Here is an 18,910-nt window from a genome sequence, read left to right on the forward strand (position 1 = left end):
CCGGCCGGCTTATTATGATCATTGGCTGGCAACTTCATCGCGTCTGGTTCGATGCGCGCCGCCGCTCAATATCAACAAAGGGGATGTCATGTGACCAGACTGGCGAGATGGAGATGAAACAAATGTCATTGCCAAGACGCTTGGCTTCGCCCTCAACAAGTTGTTTGACTCTCAGAATATCAGCGGCAGGCCATGAGTTTAGTATTCAGGCCTTATTTGACTTCACGCGACGTAAATCTCAAAAGCCTCAATGCTACGCTACGACGACGCAAGATAAATATATTAAAAATATATATATAGTTGTGCCACACAGCAGCGGTTCACAATTAATATTTAACTCATATTCAAAAGCATGTGGAATGTGTCCCCCGTGATAAATGGGGGTTTCACTCGATTCGTATTTTTACTTCAAAGGAAAAACCACAATGAACAAAAAGTGACCTGCATTAATTAAACTTCATTAAACTGTGAACACACAAACGCACGCACACACACGAACGCACACACTCCGGCAGTGGGGCACATTAAAAAGCAATTAGGCTTTTTATTTTTTTGGAACGGTGACCTGCTGAGTGCAGCTGTTTCCCCCCACGGCCTCAGCGGGGCGCCGTGGAGCGAGTCAGCAGCTGAAAGCACAATTCAGCAAATTGCGGCGACAGTAGGCGACAATTAGCCGCGACGGTTACCCGCTCTCGGATGACAACGGGAAGACAACACAGCGGGAAAACCTTGGTTCCGTTTTTACGTGACGGGAAACAGGCTAAAATAATCACATGCTAAAATGCTAAGCGCTACATGTTCCAAATCCGTTTGTCGCGTCAGGTTTAGGCATGAGGTGACCAAACAAATACAAAAAAGGAAGATATGTCAAAATCAATGTCAAGAAAGCAGAATATGGTGAATTTACCAAGTACAGTTTTTCTCGGAACGCACTATTTTCGAAAAACAGTCATTGGTGAAAACTTACCAGGCCAAAATGCATCTTGGGACATCTTCCAAGGCAAGCCAACCAATCGGTGTGTTCAGCATTTGGGTAACGGTTCTCGGTTTATGCGTTTGGCGAGCTCATAAGGACCTAAGGAGAGACAAGAACGCAAATGAGAAAACAGCTCAAATGTTGTTCTTCCTGTGGGCGTGGCCAACTTGGTCCAATAAGTCTCCATATTGGATTTTAAAGACTTAAGGCACAACAAGAGGACGTTCTTTATGATCATTTTAGTGAGGTTAACAAGCTCAATAACATGTTAACATGCTAGCATGTAGCCACCTAGCATGGCGTAGAAGCGGTAAGAATGGGGTCATGTGACTCAACCAGGAAGTAAAGTAAAATAATGTCTCCATTTTCCAAGGTGCATCTGAAATGATCGTCTCCACTTGATGTTGTGTGTGCATTGAATTGTGTGTGTGTGTGTGTGTGTGTGTGTGCGCCATTAATCAGCAAACGTTCATTAAAGCAAGATAAATTCATGGACATTAAGAGCACCATGTTAATTGCTCGTTACCGGTGTGCCCAAATTCATCGTTCGAGCTGCACTACGTGTGTGTGTGTGTCTGCTAATGTGTGTTTTGTGTACTAAGTAAAAAGTGTGACCTTGTCGAGAAATGTCAAGTGCAAATGCACGTAGGAAAAGTGTAGGATACACTCACTCTCCCTCACACAAACTCACACATACACACACACACACACACGCTCAGGAGGATCTTAAATCAACATTGTTATTGTTTGAGTCAAACTTCCTGTGCGGTGTTCTTAAACACTTTGTCAGGATGTAACAATAAATTATTGGATTTTTATGACATGACATCATATTTGTCAAAGAAAGAAGGGCTGGCTGGTATAAAGCTTTACTTGTTTTTTTTTTTAACACATTTGACACACTGCCAGAGAGCTTCTGTCTTGTCTCATAAAATGTAAATAGAATAGAAATGTGATCTATGTCCTCAGTTTGCCTCCTAGCATCGAATGCTCACTTTTCTAACGCTCGCCGTTTGCTCAATTCAGCAGCATATTAAAAACATAAAAATATGAGAATAACCGTCTAGGTGAACCATAAGCGTGAAATAACGCTTAAACCATGCGAGAACTTTGCCGGAAGAAAAACAAATACGACGATAAACCTTTTAGGAAGTTCTCAAGCAGCTTCCACAACTAAAATGTCGACGCAGAAGTGGGCTGCGAGAGTCGAGTCTCACTCTCAGCTGACTTCTGGCGAGGTCAAGCGGACTTGCCCTCAATTGGTCACCAATTAGTGGCATTCACACTGATGGATAGTTCAGTGGTTCATTCCTCCCGCATTTCAAAAACGTGCGAGCATAAAACGTCCTATTTATGCCAGCACGTTTTTGAAACGCCGGAGGAATGAAGCACGCAAAACCAGATTCAAACCCAGAACCTTGAGACTGTGAGGCGGTACACGATGCCGCTCACCGCTTATACACTTCCAACGACGTCATTCGAAAGACAAGAAGAAACGCCGGCGGAATGTTAACGCGCGTCTTTGACCTTCCAAAGGACAGCTAGTTATTAGCCGTTTTTTGCTAACACGCCAAAACAGCGCTAATTGAGTATTCCCGTCATGCTAACAGCACACGCGCGCGCGCACACAGATGATGGTGGATACAGGAAAACACTTTTTCAAGGAGCACTTCAAATATGGCCACATGTGTTACGGCACAAGCAAGAAAAAAAAAATGCTGATTAATGGAGATACATCACAGATATGATCTATTGTTCTATTAGTTGATGTTCAAGCAATCACGCGTTGGAAAAGACGAAAAGTGCTGACCGGGCAGATGTGCCCCTTCAATGGGAATAACGCGATGAATAATGTGCGCGATGAATAATGCGTGTTATGAATAATAATCTGCGATGAAGGATGTGTTTCATTTGACGGAAGCAAGTATCTGGTGCTTTTTGTAATTTCCCAAAAGACAAACATGACAATTGAGTGAGGCCGCGGCTGATATTAAAAACATGAATATTAGATTGAGGGCGCAGTAATCACTTGATGCAATATTCATGACGACGATTGAAAGATGAGGAAAGCTCGGAAAATATCCCGTTCACGACGTAGCGCGCATATTATCGGAAAAAAAAAAATATATGTACATATAATCACTTATGTGGATACGGGGAATAACATGATACAGGAATACATGCTCATGATTATATGAAAATATGAAATATACACTTTGTATGTATAATATGGGATGTGACACGTATGACGTTTTGCAATTATTAAAGCGCCATTGGGGTGACATTAAACAACAGCCGGACTGACTTTATTAGGTATGATAAAGGTATAAATAATGAAACTACAAACGGACGACTTTAATCATATTTCATCAAATTTCACACTGGAGCGTCACTTTCTGCCTCTCTGCAGATGTTCCGATTGAATCTTATTTTAATATGTCCCGCTTTGTGTCGTATACTTATTTTTGATTTGGTTATGAGACTTAGACTCGATTTTATTTATTTATTTTTGCCCTCAAGGTCACGTGTCCCCACCAAGTGGAAGAACATTTCCAAACTTGACATTTGTGTGATTATTCTGAATAGAATTATAATGAATGCAGAGCAAACAGCGTTCAGGCTGACAGCTAGTCTTCACTCCCACTCGCACTTCGCCCGTCGTTTACTTTTCCAGCTGAGTCAGGGAAAAAAAAAAAAAAAAAACATTTAAAAAGAAAGCTACCGCTGCCGCCGCTAAGCAGATCTTCTTCAAAGGCAAATTAATTCGGGGCCTGTCGCTCAAGTGGCGGCCATGACGGTCGGCAACAAAACGGCCAATCAAAACGCGCCGGAGTCATCCAGAGGTTATGGACGTCGTACATCACAATACACTAAGAATCAATAAATCAATGATTGAGTGAAAGACTGAAACATTGGATTGTGAACGAGTCTTGTGTTGTGCTAATCAGGTTATTATTATTCATGACTTTTTTTTTTTTTCCACAAGGCGTAACTCTTGTGTTGACAAGACATCTGGCGCACGGCCGCCAAGTCGACACAAATCATAACCACCACGACGGCTGCGGCGGCCACACTAGTGCGCCTAGCGTGCCAGAAAATGTAACGACGGCGCTTTTAAGATAGTTAATTGAAATGTTTTTTCCGGTTCGACCGATTTTTGGGATTTGTCAGAAGCTGTTGGGAAACAAAAACAATACAATTCTCATTCTGTTGTGACATTGATGAGCCTTGCAGACTTTAATTGCATGGCTTTGGGGGAAAAAGAAAAAAAGCAGACGTCGTCCCTCTGAAGACGCCAAGGCCGAGACAAACTCTCATGGCGTCGGATCAAACCGGAACACCCGCGCCGGCTCGAGGCCACGGAGGCGAGCCGGAGCGTGAAGGGTCCGCTTCAAGGACGGCACTTGGAATAAAAAAAAACTTGCCGTGGGAATTAAGACGGAACGTCAGAGTCAAAAGCGTTCGCCGCAACGCTTTGTGGAATTAATGCCGGCGGTCACGCAAATGGATTTTTTTTTTTTTTTTGTTCTGTTGCTTGACTTGTGAAACTTGACACATAAAGAACACCAGGACACATTTTTGGGTCTGGCAGGATTTGAACAAGAGCAGCATGCGAATCGGTGAAAAGTAATCAAAATGTCACCTCAGGCGAATCCAGGCTAACACTGGCTAAGCTGCTAACAATGACGCATCAAAACATTGAATTTTGACTAACGCCATTTACAGTTAGCTTAGCATCAGGCTACTTATTGTTGTCTCACAGTTAACTGTAATCCAAGAACAGTCTGTGACAGAATATGACAAAATGGTGTCGCTAATTAGCTTCGGCGAGTTGTTGTCTTTCAATTTTGTTCATGCTTTGTGTCACCGTAGCGACATGAGCATCCCATAATATCACCAGGATATGCTTCAGTGACCACTCTGGAGCCTCGACTTGTCTAAAAGCTTGTTCTGCGCTAATAGCATTTGGAGAATACGACATGAATCAAGCCTAATGCACAGCGCTAACGCAGCGTGTGCACTTCACCTCGAGTGTTTTTCTTTTTGTGTGCATGTGTGACACACACACGCGCGCACATACAATTAATGAAGGTGACGCTGAGGTTACGTAAACAGAAAGAGATTTTTGTTTATCTCCATTAACATCGACGTGAACTTTAATAGAGACATTTGGACATTAATATGAGCGTCATAAAGATACACGAGCACAGTTTGTAGTTTGTTGACACCCATTAGCATAAAAAACACCAACATGAACGTAAATGTCAGCGTCATTAAAAACAGCGCAAACACGCTGCTGCGAACTTGCACTTTAATCCATCTTTGGTAAATAGAGTTTAGTGCGCGCGCACACACACACATAAAACATTGATGTACACTATATGGTTGTTTACGGTGGCTATAAAAATCCTACACAAAGGTTTTTGTCATGTAAAAAAGATACATAAAATGGAATAATTTCATCATTGTGAACTTTAAGATGTATATCTCAATTTAAAAAAGGAAATATTGTCAATATGGGATGTAAAAAAAAGAAAACCTGGGGAAAAAGTGGTTGCATAAGTGTACACACCCTTTCAGAAGACGGGGTGAAGCGGTGTTAAAAATTAGCTAATGACATTCAAGCACATTCGAGATAGCGGTCAGCATCCAACTGGTGGCATTTTAAGCGCCTCTGATTAATCCCTAACAAAGTTCAGATGTACCAGTAGGTACTTTATTATCAATTGCTTTGTAAAGGTTAGCGGTTGCATTGAGGGTGGGAAAAGTTTCAAATGATTTATCGTGGTCATTTGAGCAGGAGTTTGTCAACTCCGAGCGTGGACGTTTATGTTTTTGTGTTCATGTGCGTCCTGGTCTGCCCGATGCCCTCCGGGATCCTCGGCGGAACATTTGTTGCCTTTTCATCCTGGCCTGAATCTTCTTCCTCAGCATATCAGTGAAGAGGATCACGGCGGCTCTATCAAAAACTCACCCCCCTCCCACCCCATCGTTTCTCACCCATCATACCCCCCCCCCCCAATCCCTAAACCCCCGCCAGGCAGATTTAGAAGACAAAAGCAGGAGGTCTGGTGCGGGGGAAGCGGCGTCTTCTTTTTCAGACGTCTAATGAGGATAAGAATAAAATATGGAGTCTTTTTCTGGGTGTTTCAGCTCCTTGGGAAGTCTGGCGCCGCTGATAAAAGTGTCGGGAGCTGATGGAGCAGCTTTGCACGGCCTGGATCGGGGACGGTGAGGAGACCGGGTGGGAGTGGGGAGGGAGGGGGTCCGGAAATAGACAAAGACACCTACCTCTACAAGGATGGGGAACAACAGAGATGGAAAATGGCCATAAGTTAACTTTGGAAATCTTGAAAAGTGTTTTCTTTTTATCGCTTCCCCATTTGCACAGAAGACGACAAAGAAGGTGAAGTTACAAAGGTGAATCTCCAAACAAAACGCTGCGTTTAAGGACTCCACCGATCACGTCCGCTTGCGTTAAGTCTGATCAGGACATAAAAGGACACGAGCGAGCCTGGAGGAGAGCGGTGGCGCTGATTGATGCCCTGTACACGCCTGTCCCCTTTTTGGACCTCACCGCTCGTCACGGTAACCGAGGCAGCCACCGCGTCCCGCTCAACGGAGACGTTTCACAATGACAAACATCCTGGGAACGCGTTCGGGATAAAGTCACTTTGGGCCAGAGGAGGGGAGGGAGGGAGTGGGTGGGCAGGGGATGGGGGGGGGTCAGTGGGACTGCCGATGCCCTGTCACGTTCAATTAGACGGACGCCACCCTCGTTAGCCACGGGTCAAATTCAATTACCCTCACGCGCGCTATGCAGCGGTTACGGCCCAGGAGGCAGTGCGAGCCCCTGTGTGTGTGTGTCTGTGTGTGTGTGCGTGCGTGCGTGCGCGCAAATGGCCGTGCATTTATATTACGTGCGCGAGTGCAAGGGCAGATGGTGTTTACATTATGGATGATGCGAAGGGGCAGACAGGTGTTTGTTTACATTCAAGTGTCACAGGTGGAATAGCTTTTGAATTTTTACTGGGGATTACTTTCGTTTTGACTCGGGGGGGGGGGGTTACTCACTTTGTAATTTGTTAATTTGTTGTAATTATCACAGCAAAAATCTTAACTCTCGAATTAATTGCGGCACAACTCTGTTTTTCCAAAGTACATTATTATATTATATTAAGTTATATTATGAACATTATTACCATTATGAGTAGAGAGTCGAAGCAGTGCAAGAAGAAACGAAGGCGATTACCGCTGTGTTTAAAAAGACGTGTCGCGGTTCAGGTCCGTTTGGAAATCTATTAATTTTCCCAGAGCGCGCACGACCAAGATGTCCTCGCTCCGTCCCGGCGGAGGACATTTATTCCACCTCCGCGCAGGCGGATTTTCCCTCCCGGCCAGTGATGGCGTTTCACAGCAGATTAGAGGACCAAAAAAAAGGGAGTTGTGAAGCCGACAGCTGCACCGACGGGAGATACGGAGCCGGGCGGGAGGCCGGGAAATGGATTCCTGCTCCCGACTCGGCGGGTTAACAGCCTGTCGCCGGCCCGCCTTTCTTATCGTTCGGCCCAGATCAATGGTGCCGACACCCACAATGCACCTGCGGGGCGCTGAAATAAAATCATTATCCCTCTTTGGCCTGCCAAGACTTCACACCTTCACTAAGCGCACCCGTGCGACCGCTCCGGAACTTTCCGTCATCGCCGCCAGGAAGTGAGGACAAACGCGCTACTTGTGTACAAATATAACACGCTTCGTGATGCTCTTATTTGATTTTTTTTTTTTTCCTTCCAAGTGTGTGTGCATCCATGTGTTGACGGACAGACGGATGTTTGAAGTGTGCACTGCGTCGCTTAAAAAGGAAAAGGTCACCTGCTTGATTGGACACCGGGACTTCCGACTGGTGGCCACCATGTTGCTTCATCAAATATTCACAATGTCCCTTTCATCCTCACGTCACCTTCAAGTGCCTCCTGCAAAAAAAAAAAAAAAGACCACATCCGTTGTTGAATGAGAAGCGCTCCACGGTGTCTCGAAATTGTCTTCGCAATGAGGTCAGCATAATCATAATACTTGGAATCAGAAGGTTGTTACAATATTTTTACCAGTCTCCATAATGACATATTGATCAATCATTTCGTATCATGTGTCCACATCATAAAAATCATAATGTCCCATTTAACGACTTCACTTTTTAAATAACGTCTCCATAATGCGCCTTTGCTGCTGTTGAGCTGACCCTTACTTCACGTTTTTTAAAACGGTATCGATCCAAATAACTATCACTGCTTAAGTGGAATAAGACTAAATTGACAACAACAAAAAGAAAAAACACTCACATCTGCTGCTTTGTGTTCATTTGTGGGAGAGGAAGTATCGCATTTGCGTTGTTGCCGCCACGCCATGACACTCCAATCTCGACCCCTGAAACAGAAGCGACATCATGACGGCTTGATAAAAATAGAGTGCCTTGTTGCTGTGCCGTTGGAGTGTCCAAATGAGCACAATCATTCACAATTTACAAGTCGGCGGCGCCTACTGTTGTTTATCATTGCAAGCGTTGTGTGTGTGTGTGTGTGCGTGGATGTGTGTGTTACACGCTATTAGATGGTGATCCACTTCTCCATCAGCACTGAAGCATGAAAATGAATTCAATTTCAGTGTGTGCATTAATAAATAAGCGTGTTATTTTTCACTTCCTGCTCGTACACACAGTGGAAAGGTGATGACGTGTTGTTGCATACATTTGTGATTGTGTTTGATGGAGGAAAAGAGGGAAAAAAAAAAAACGTGCTGAAGGAGCTGGACCAGTCGCTACGCATTTTAAATCCATAAACACGTGTTCAGAATGTTTTGTGTGCTTTTTGTGACTTTTTCCACCATGACATGTTGCGCAAATGCGCCAACAGGAGGCAGCGATATCAAACACGACAACGCTGCCAAGCTAAAGCGTGCTAACGTGAGCCGCCGTGTTTGGCACACAAAAAGCGTCTGGCGCCTCCCCGACATTTTATCTTCCACACACGAGACGGGACGGGATTACGATCGTTATCCAGCGAACTCACGTTTGCGAGATACAAACACTGCGAGGCGGACATCTAGCCACTAGGCCTCCGCGCCGCTCTCACGTCCAACACATGAGGTCAAAACATTTTTCCTCCTCACAAATAGTATATTATTATTCTTTGGCAGAGGAAGAACACTATTGATTCAAATGGATTCCCTTGTGTGAGCTTTTAAATTCACACCGTCTCCCGTGACCTTTAAAATGTGTGTGTTTGTGTGTGTGTGTATTGTTGCTGAAATTGGATTAGTGTCACCTGTGATGAGGCCAAGGGGCCAAAGCGGGAAAAGTATTAGAAAAGGAAGCAGCTACTCCCTCTCCTCCATCACCCCCCAATAATTTCATTTGGGCGTCCACGCTGAATACATAACGCTGTTATGGAGCCGGCTCCACTTAATGGAATATTTATATGCACGCTTCCTTCTTGTGCAAAAACGCTCGCTGGCTTGCTTCACTTTCCTTTTAAGCTGCCACAGTAGCTCGGAGCGGGCGCAACGACCACGAGAAGCTAGGTGGAAGCTAACACTTTGTCACGTGCACATCCTTGATTTTACTTAACTACAAAGTTTTTTTGGGTGACACTAAGACTGCGATCCATTTTTGCAATGGCAAAACTTAAAACCTTTAATTGAATTGCCTGATGTCACACATAAGCCCCGCCTCTTAAAGGCACGGTACACAGATGCTGTAATAGGTACACTATTTTCTAGACATATGATTATGTTATGTATGTGTTTATAAGTTTATAACATTTTTCACATCCCCTATTGGCCAATTTGTGCTTTTGGCTCCAGGTCTTAGTTTGGAACCTCAGCCAACAGCTGGCGTTGACTGTAATGTCTTTTTTTTTAATTCTAGTACGATGCATTATCATGCCCGCATGCACGCACACACACACACACACACACAAAGAGCAGCTGAGCAGGGAGGGAAGCAGCCAAGATAAAGATGCTGTCAGGTGGGGAGGGTTTGGGGGATTGTGACGGGGCGGGAGGAGGCCCGTGGAGAGGGGGTGCTGGAGATGGAGAACACACAGAGGAGCAATAAATGCAACCCAAAGAGCACCCAACTCGTTAGCATTCAGCTAGCGTAGCCCCCGCAGCCGCCATGTGAACCAATGAATAGGCGGCGGCGGCAGCAGCGGCGGCGGCACCCTGGGACTGAAATGGACTGTACGTGTGCATGTGTGAGAGAACGAGTGTGTGAGAGAGCTAGACATCAGAATGCACATCACCTGGAAGATCCAAACACTTTTATAATGAAAGGGAGAAAATAGCATTTCTTAAACAAATAAAAGGCCAGCAGGGCAAAAAGGAAGACGTCTTCACACATAAGTGTCGATCATGCAGAGATTTGGTGTGCGTGCATGGGTGTGTGTTTGTGCGTGTGTAGAAGGACGAGGTGTGTTGTAAACGTTATCAATCATAAAGATTTCATTTCACTTCCTTCCCCGCAGGCAGAAGATGAACACTTTTATCAAGTGAATGTGATGGTTAGAGTAGTGTTGCATGATTGCACTTTAAGAAATAAAAAATGAGAAAAAAATAAAATGTTCTCCTTTATTTTATCCACCTTATAGACAAGGCGTTTTTTTGGGCTTGACTTTGTTAAACATGTAGTGGTAGCATGGAATTGGATATTATAAAAGTCAGAATTCAAATTAAAACCATATTCGTTTACAAAGTCCAAATGTTAATTTTGATTAAAAATTTTTTCTTCAATTTTAAGAATTAACCAATTACCTTCATTGCCAAACACTTTTTAACAAAGAAAAGAGAAATTGCTTCCTCCTTTAAAATGCAAAACCGCTATGCACAAAAAAAATATATAATTTTTTGCAGCTTATCCCACCGGTTGAATAACAGCAAGCAAAATCCGCTATCAGTGTTGGCACAGGAGCCTTTCGGAATCAGACACGATAACGGAACGGCGTCGCGTCAACGGATAAGCGGCAAAAAAGAGATCCACCTGCACAACGACAACGACTGACTCAGCGGGTCGTGCTAACGAAGGCGGCGGACACCTTTGGCACATTGTTATCTCTGCGAGTTACCGTCGCCGCACCACCGAGTGGCACCGCGGCGGGCCGCTAACAACCGAAACCTAGCGATGGGGCGGGAAGGGGAGGCCAATGTACCCGCAAAGCCATTAGCCTCATTAGCGCGTTGGAGCCAGCGTAGCTACCGAGGGTTCGCGCGTAGCGCCGTAACCTTTTCTGCTAGCTGTCCACTGTACATCAAAAACCACTTCACTCTCAGAACATCCCATCTGAAGCCTCACCATTACGTGCTAACAAGCTAGAATTCCTCTCAGATCGCTAAAAGAAGCAACGGTGATATTAGAGGAAAGAAGGAGAAAAAAAAATAAGCTAAAGCACTAAAACGACATGCCAAGACACAAAAGTCCCTGTGAATGCTAAGGTAACACGCTAAAGTAAAATGCTAAAAGTAACAAGGTAACATTTTAAACTAGAATAAGTTTAAGTTAAAATGATGAAACTAAAGCTCTAAAATTGGCCAAACTGAAGGAGCGCTAAAAAGAAACACTAACGAGCTAAATTAAATGAGAGGACAAGCTAACATGCTATTATGTCACTGAGAAGGAAAGCCATTAAAATTCCTTTACCTGTTAGCATCTCTCAGGTGGGCAAGGAGAGTCATGGCCGCCGGTGCACTTTTGTCTGTTGAACGAAGAAAACGGTCAAATACAAAATGAGAAGCAACTGACTCCACATATACATCGAATATAATACAAATATACCACTTATTTTGTGTGTTGCGCATCCGCTCACCTATATCTGTCGTTGCCAAAAGATCGCGCCCATTCTTCTTGTTCTTCACCTTTAACCTGGCGCCTTCCTCTGCAGAGGCAACAACCAAGCTGTGCCAACAGTGCCCCCTAGTGGAACCCAAAACAAACTCTGAGCTGGATTTACATTGCGTGTCCATTGTTTAATTCTGACACACACACACCCACACAAAATATGCATTTCAAAGATTTCCTAAAAAAGATTCAACTGATAGAAAATGTACAGGTTGAAGTTACTAATTAATATTTGGTTAAAAACGCGTGTCACGTTGCATGTCCAATGTGCGGTTTAAAAACGCTCATTTACATTAGATTAAAAACATTCCGTTTGAACCGAAAATGTCGAGTTGAAATTCTCTGATGAATATTTGATCAGGTAGTTGTTAAATTTACATGTGATCAGGAAAAAAAAGGTGCAATCCAAAGTCGTTTTATTCATATTTAATAGAATATGAACAGTTTGAATGAATATTTAATAGAGCATGCACCTTAAAGACAGTCTTTAGCATTTCATAGAGTGCGTGAGCTTGAAACAAACTTGAATTATAACATGTCCAGGTCAGAGGCACTATTTAGCAATTTGGAAATAAAAAGTCACTATTGCGCTGACACATTGAATCAAGGCAGAAACTTCAGTTATTTCGTTTTTAACTTGAATAATTAAGACGAGACTGTGTTGGAAAGCCTGTCGGAGTGGATTTGTTTTGTTTGCCAGCTGACACAAACATACGTCACTTGGTCGGTCTATTTTGGACCTGCTCGCCTGTTGACCTGACAGTCGAGTGTCTGCGTTTGTTGGTGGGGGGGGACCTGTCATGTGCAGGTGATCTTGGCGAACGGCGCTCTGCACCGAGCTTTAGCCTCACACATTCGCAGCCGAAGACGACACAGGGCTGAGCCTCTGCAGGTGAGAAGACTTTTGTCAGACGCCTGGCTCGTTTTGCCATCTTCTGAGAACTTGGATCAAGAAGGCGTCAACCACTTTGGTATCAACGGTTTTGTTTTTTGGAAAACTCGAAATGGGTCAGATTTGAACCTGGTGCTTGTGTTTTTCAGAAGGTAGTAGAGCAACACTTGAGGTGAGCCCAATTTCGTTCTGGTCCACCCGAAGGACTGCCGGCGATGCACTAGGTCCATCTCACCAGAACTAACCCCCCCTCCGCCCCTCTCCAGCTTTTATTTCTCCCCTCAGAAGAGCAGTTACGTCGGACAGCGATACGGAGGTCCCTAGCGCCACCAGCGCCGCCAAGATGTACGGCCTGTACTTGGAAGCGGTCAACGACTACATCAACGAGTCCTACGGCGAGGACGTGTGGCGGCTGATTGAGAACCGGGCCGAAATCCCGCACCTCAAGTTTGTCAGGCATCAGATGTACAAGTAAGTGACGGACGAGATGATGGACAAGCCAAGTCACCAACTAACACGGCTTCTCTCCATCAGTGACAACCTGATCCTGCGTCTCGCCAAGGCGGCAGGCGAGGTTCTGGGAAAGACACACGATGAGCTGATGTATGCCTTCGGAGTCTACATGGTCAAGAGGATCGGAAATTACGGCTACGAGCGCATACTCAAGGTAGGCCGATCGTCGATTGGATTAATTAGCCTTCTTCTTCTGACTCTTTCATTAGATTCCCGAGCAGTAGGTCGAGAGAAATTGTCCAATTTCACTTAAGTGGTCTAGTGACAAGCAGAACAAGTCAAGGCTCTTCCACTAGATAGCAGAACGATACTTAATTAACCTTTTGAGCCATTGCTACCAGATCCAATTTAAAATATGCGACTGGATCTTGAACGTCAAGGACAGAAATGTGGCGCTTTTCGCAGGTGTTGGGTCGGAACGTGCGCGACTTCATCAACGAGCTGGACAACCTGCACGAGTATTTCCGCTTCTCTTTCCCCAAAGTGCAGCCGCCGAGTTTTTGCGTGGAGGAAGAGTGCGAGACCAGCCTGACGTTGCACTACCGAAGCACACGCAAAGGATTCACGCAGTTTGTCAAAGGTCTCGCTCGCCGCGTCAACACGTTAAGTTGATGGAAGTCAAAGCCTAAGTTTCCGTGATTTGACCTGCATCGGCGCCCCCTGCAGGCCAGCTCTCCCAGGTGGGGCGTCAGTTTTACAACACAGATATTGAAGTAGAGATCTTGTCCAAAGAGGAGACAGAGAAGATGACTTATGTGGTACGTATGAACAGCATCACAGAAATATTGCAGTAAGTCCGAGAATGGCCATTCGGGAATCGGAACCGGAAAAAGATCTGAAAATAGAAACAAATCCGCGGGGGCAATTTCATGTTGCGTGCGATACGGTATCCAAATGATGACAATCATCTGTGCCCGCCCCGTCAGGTATATAAGATGAACTTTGACAACGCGGCCTTCAAGCACCGCATGCCGCAGCAAAAGACGGCGCCGAGCTATGAGAAGCTTCCCATGAAGCGAGGTATCTTTTTTGACATGTTCCCCTTCAGCGTAATCTTCCGCCGCGACATGACCATGTACCGCATTGGCGACGGCCTCAAAGAGGTCTTCTCTGACCTCCAGGGCAAGAAGGTGAACGAGGAGTTCACCCTGGTCAGGCCTATGCTGGAGTTCAGCTGGGACAACGTGAGTATCGGCCCCACCCTGTCTCCAACGTTAGCATCCTGGCTGCTCATTAACGTGTCCCCTCCCCCCCCCTTCCCAACTCAGATCTACACCCACTTGAACAATGTGTTTGAGCTGGTCTCTAAAGCAGTGGTGGAAAGCAAACAAAAAGTTAACATTCCAAAACTCAACAAAGAGGAACCTGAAGAGAAAGAGGAGAGCGAAAAGGCCAAGAGGGAAGAAGAAAGAGGTACGGCACCCTTAAAGCATACCTGGAAGCTCGCAGGTGCCCAGTTAGCTACTAGCTAATGTCCAAGCTCGTCATTGTAGCGTCATGTTCTTCTAGTTGACCTTCTGAACAAGTTGTTGTGGTCCGTGTAGAACAAAAGTCTGAGGAGATGAAAGGCACGGATCAGGAGTACAGCAGCACTCTGACTCAGTACAATAGCGCCGCCAACTCTGGAGGCGAAGACATTGAGCTGTTGGCCTTCCAGACCGTCACAGGTAAAGTCCGAGTCGAGAAATACATATGCTTGAAGTATACATGATGATTTGACCTCATGTTCCTCTCAGGCAAATGTAGCGAGACCATCTTTGAGGACATGCGTGAACCCCCCAAAAAGCCTCTCCACCTAAAGGGCCAGATGAAATATGTACCCCAGTGGGACTCACTTATCTTCCTGGGGACGCCCATGTAAGCCCACCACCAGGCGCTCGGCACTCTCGCTCAGCCTTGAGGTGACCTCCATCCATCTTGTCTGCATCCTTTTGCAGTATTGAGACAGTGGAGGACATGATCAAGATGGGGGTCTACGTCAACGACTTGAACCTGCACGACTCCAGCAGAGAGCTGATCCTAGCCGGGACGCAGCAGTCGGCCGAGCTGCAGCTAGCGCTGGATCAGGTGAGCAAGATAGACCGTGATGGTCAGGAAGTGGTGAAACTGCAGGCTAACATAGAAGTTGCTTCTTGCAGGAGCAACAAAAGTATGCACAGCTGCAGGAGATTATCAAGAAGCTGGACGAAGAGAAGAAGCGAGGAGACTCCTTGCTGTACGCCATGATCCCGAAAGCCGTGGCCGACCGTCTCAGAAAGGGAATCACCGCCTTGGAGACATGCCAGGTATGCCTGATGGCCACAAACCTTGGACTGGGACCAACCTTGACCACCGCAGAACCTGTTCAAGGTTTTGCCTTTGGTGCGATATGACCAGAATGTTTGGTCGGTCCGTTCCAGGTCTTCCCTGATGTGACCATCCTGTTCAGCGACGTGGTCAAGTTCAACGAGATCTGCATCCACATTACCCCCATGCAGGTGGTGGACATGCTCAATGAGATCTACATTGTCTTTGATACGCTCAGTGAGAAGCACAACGTCTACAAGGTGGGCTCCTCATCAGTCAGAGGTTGGACGACCGCAGACGCGATGAATCTCAAGACGGTTTGATGGACGTGGGTGCAGGTGGAAACCATTCGGGATGCCTACATGGTGGTGGCGGGCGTGCCCAACAAGACCACATTCCACGCTCATCACATCTGCGACATGGCTCTAGACATGTTGAGCTCTATTGACCACCTGAAGGATCCATCCACTGGGGACAACATCCAGATACGAGTCGGTGAGTTTGTTTTGGTCAAAATTGATCGCTCATTTCTGTCTATTCTACTGCTGAGTCAGCACATTTCACTCATGGCTTTCAAAGCTTTGAAAAAGACTTTGGGGAAGGTGATGTAAGCACAGTGATGTGCCTTTGTGAAGCATGAAAGCTTTTTCTTCTGGCCAGGGGGTCGGCGTTTGATGCAGATAGCTGGAGCCACAATTTCCACAGAACTTGTGCTTATTGAATCCATGGATACATGGATGCTAGATCTACCGGTGCCGCTTTGCAGGTGTCCACTCGGGAATGGTAGTGGCCGGCGTGGTGGGCCTAAAGATGCCTCGCTATTGTCTCTTCGGTGATACGGTCAACACGGCTTCCAGGATGGAGAGCAATGGCGTGGTGACTGCACTGACATCCATGACTTAACTCCTTCTCGAGCTGGGGACCTTGGAAACCGTGTATGTGCGTGTGTGTGTGAGCAGGGTATGCAGATACACATCAGCCAGACCACCAAAGACCACCTGGAACATGAGCCATACATAATCGAGGAGAGAGGCAAGATCTTTGTCAAGGTCAACAACCTTCTCCTTGTGGTCACTCAAAACGTCACAATTGAGCCACTCGTTAGCAATGTTAGCAACCGCTTGTGTACAGGGTAAAGGCTACATGAAGACATACTGGCTGAAAGGAAAAAAAGATCTCTCCTTCAAGACTCCGGCAGAGTTGCGCTACAGTAGCGAGCAGGACTCGGAAGAAAAAAGCTCCAACGGGTGAGTGGAGGACTTCACGTTCACAGTACATCCCAAATTGAAGACTATTGAGTTTCCTGTTTCGGCGCAACTCCTGAGCTACTTAGGAATTAGCTAGCAAGGCTAACCACCATCGTTTGTAAAATCTTGCCTCTCACAACGTGTGTCAGTTCCACCAGCACCGAAGCCAAGAACATGTCATCCAGCCAGCCCATCAGCGGCGGCGAGGAGCAAGCGGAGGGCAAACCGAGTCCCAGCGACCTCCCGCAGGATACCCTGCCGCTACCCGAGGGTTCCGGCGAGCCCATGGCGGCGCCGGGAGACCTTCAGGAGAAGTCCAAAAAGACTAAGAACAACAAGGGCGCCAAGGCTGAGGCAGGGCCGGGGAACGCTACGTCGGCGCTGGCGCCGCCCATGGATGACCCGGAGAACCCGGGACCCATCCTCAACATTAAGAGGAACAGCTTCAGGCAGCAGTATGCCAAGCTGCCCGTCAACATGCCCATAAAGAGCGCCTCGTGCACCCTCCTGTGAGCCGGTGGAAAATGTCATAACATCTCAATCTCACATTATCATGCTGTGACATCGTGACTTGACTTGAGTGTAGACATGACATCTACTAGATGTTGTTCAAAGTAGAGACATGATTACCATTTTGAGTGAAACAATATGCTTCTTCTTGTACATGGTAGATTGTATTTATATAAACATGGATGTACAGCCACTGTGCATGTCTTTACATCATTTACATACCTTTGTAATCATGGGCCACATTCGATTTTTCAAACAGATTAATGGGCATTGACAAAAAAAGTCATGTGTAAAACATCGTATTTTATGAATAAAATAATTCTATTATAATTTGCTCATTTTTTAAAACCAACCTAATTGCAATTAATTAGCAGACATTTCCTAAAATTAAAACTGTACATGTTTATTTTATGAAACAAAACCCACAATTTACAACTGCAGGTGGTCCAACCAGTAGCCAATTTTGTTTATCTTCCATTATAACATCCATCTCGAAATCTCTTCACAATCCTTGAGATTACACTTGACTACACTTTATTTATTTATTCATTTATTTTTTCTACCTCGTATAGTGTACCTTTTGAAGTGTCCATGCCTAATAACAGGCCACTTCATTAGGGAAAAGCTTCACGGAAAGTGAAAAGTGCCACACCCGCCGATTCCCTCGTTAAGTGCACCTGCGTGAAAAGTTTTAGCTCCTGCAGAACGTGAAAGAGGCTAAAAGTTTTCACGCAGGTGCGCTTAACGAGGATAACTTGGAAAACATATTGGAACGCGGCCCTGAGGACGAGAGCTTGACACCTGTGACCTTTGACCATGATATTTCCCTGATAAAGTGGCCTGTTATTAGATACACTTGAAAATGGTGGTGTACCTAATGGAGTGTCCATGTGAGTTCCTCGTTAAGTGCACCTGCGTGAAAAGTTTTAGCTCCTGCGGTACGTGAAAGTGACCCAAAACTTTTCACGCAGGTGCACTTAACGAGGGAAGCACACGGACACTCCATTAGGTACACCGCCATTTTAGACTAGAGCTTGACACCTGTGACCTTTGACCATATTTCCCTCATATAGTGGCCTTATATTAGGTACACTTGAAAATGGCGGTGTACCTAATGGAGTGTCCGTGTGATTCCCTCGTTAAGTCCACCTGCGTGAAAAGTTTTAGCTCCTGCAGAATGTGAAAGTGGCTAAAACTTTTCACGCAGGTGTGTTTAACGAGGGTAACTTTCTGATTGGCTGTTTGATCTGTGACATCACTCGGACACTCCATTAGGGACACCATAACTGGCCACACCTAATAACAGGCCATTGCATTTGTAAATTGTGAAAAATATTCAAGTTTGAAACTCAATATCTAAGTCATAAATGTGGACTAAAGTGCTTGGCAGTTTTTTAAACACACAAACAGAAACAACCACCCCCCCGCACACACACCAAAACACACCCAGATATTGTTGATATTGTCGCACACCCGTTGATGTTTCCTCGTGAGATGTCATTACGCGATAAACCGGAGGCCGACAGGAAACCGCTTAAGCACTACTTCCTGCCTGTTGCCATAGCGACCGGCCTCCTCCCGCTGGGGCCCAGCCACTC

At 45.6% G+C, this 18,910-nt stretch overlaps 2 protein-coding genes across 5 annotated transcripts in view; one reads left to right on the plus strand and one right to left on the minus strand.

The window, feature by feature from the left end:
* The window catches only part of sema6cb (semaphorin 6Cb), a 71,868-nt gene extending 56,673 nt beyond the window's left edge, over window positions 1–15,195 (minus strand). The window contains exons 1-7 of one of the 4 annotated variants that reach the window (XM_088386634.1): window positions 15,105–15,195; window positions 14,705–14,822; window positions 11,833–11,939; window positions 11,667–11,721; window positions 8,317–8,401; window positions 7,850–7,950; window positions 968–1,075 (exon numbers count right to left, since the gene is read on the minus strand). The gene's annotated coding sequence lies outside the window, so the exon portion shown is untranslated. Of the gene's footprint in view, window positions 1–967; window positions 1,076–7,849; window positions 7,951–8,316; window positions 8,402–11,666; window positions 11,722–11,801; window positions 11,940–12,659; window positions 12,706–14,704; window positions 14,823–15,104 lie in introns of those variants that run through there. The other 3 variants (XM_088386639.1, XM_088386635.1, XM_088386636.1) reach the window with 3 other exon arrangements.
* On the plus strand, window positions 12,776–17,506 carry LOC148391614 (soluble guanylate cyclase 88E-like). Its single transcript, XM_088386641.1, has 17 exons — window positions 12,776–12,928; window positions 13,023–13,227; window positions 13,291–13,423; window positions 13,675–13,849; window positions 13,936–14,027; window positions 14,196–14,453; window positions 14,538–14,682; window positions 14,814–14,936; window positions 15,006–15,126; window positions 15,207–15,336; window positions 15,408–15,554; window positions 15,669–15,815; window positions 15,894–16,050; window positions 16,322–16,431; window positions 16,515–16,604; window positions 16,687–16,802; window positions 16,952–17,506. Exons 2-17 carry the CDS (start codon window positions 13,100–13,102, stop codon window positions 17,313–17,315), a joined length of 2,436 nt encoding a protein of 811 aa, XP_088242767.1. The 5' UTR covers window positions 12,776–12,928; window positions 13,023–13,099; the 3' UTR covers window positions 17,316–17,506.
* Window positions 17,507–18,910: the final 1,404 nt, after the last annotated feature.

The sequence above is a fragment of the Syngnathus floridae genome, chromosome 10 (genome assembly GCF_059516105.1).
Source record: "Syngnathus floridae isolate MCC-2025c chromosome 10, RoL_Sflo_1.0, whole genome shotgun sequence".
NCBI classification, from domain to species: domain Eukaryota; kingdom Metazoa; phylum Chordata; class Actinopteri; order Syngnathiformes; family Syngnathidae; genus Syngnathus; species Syngnathus floridae.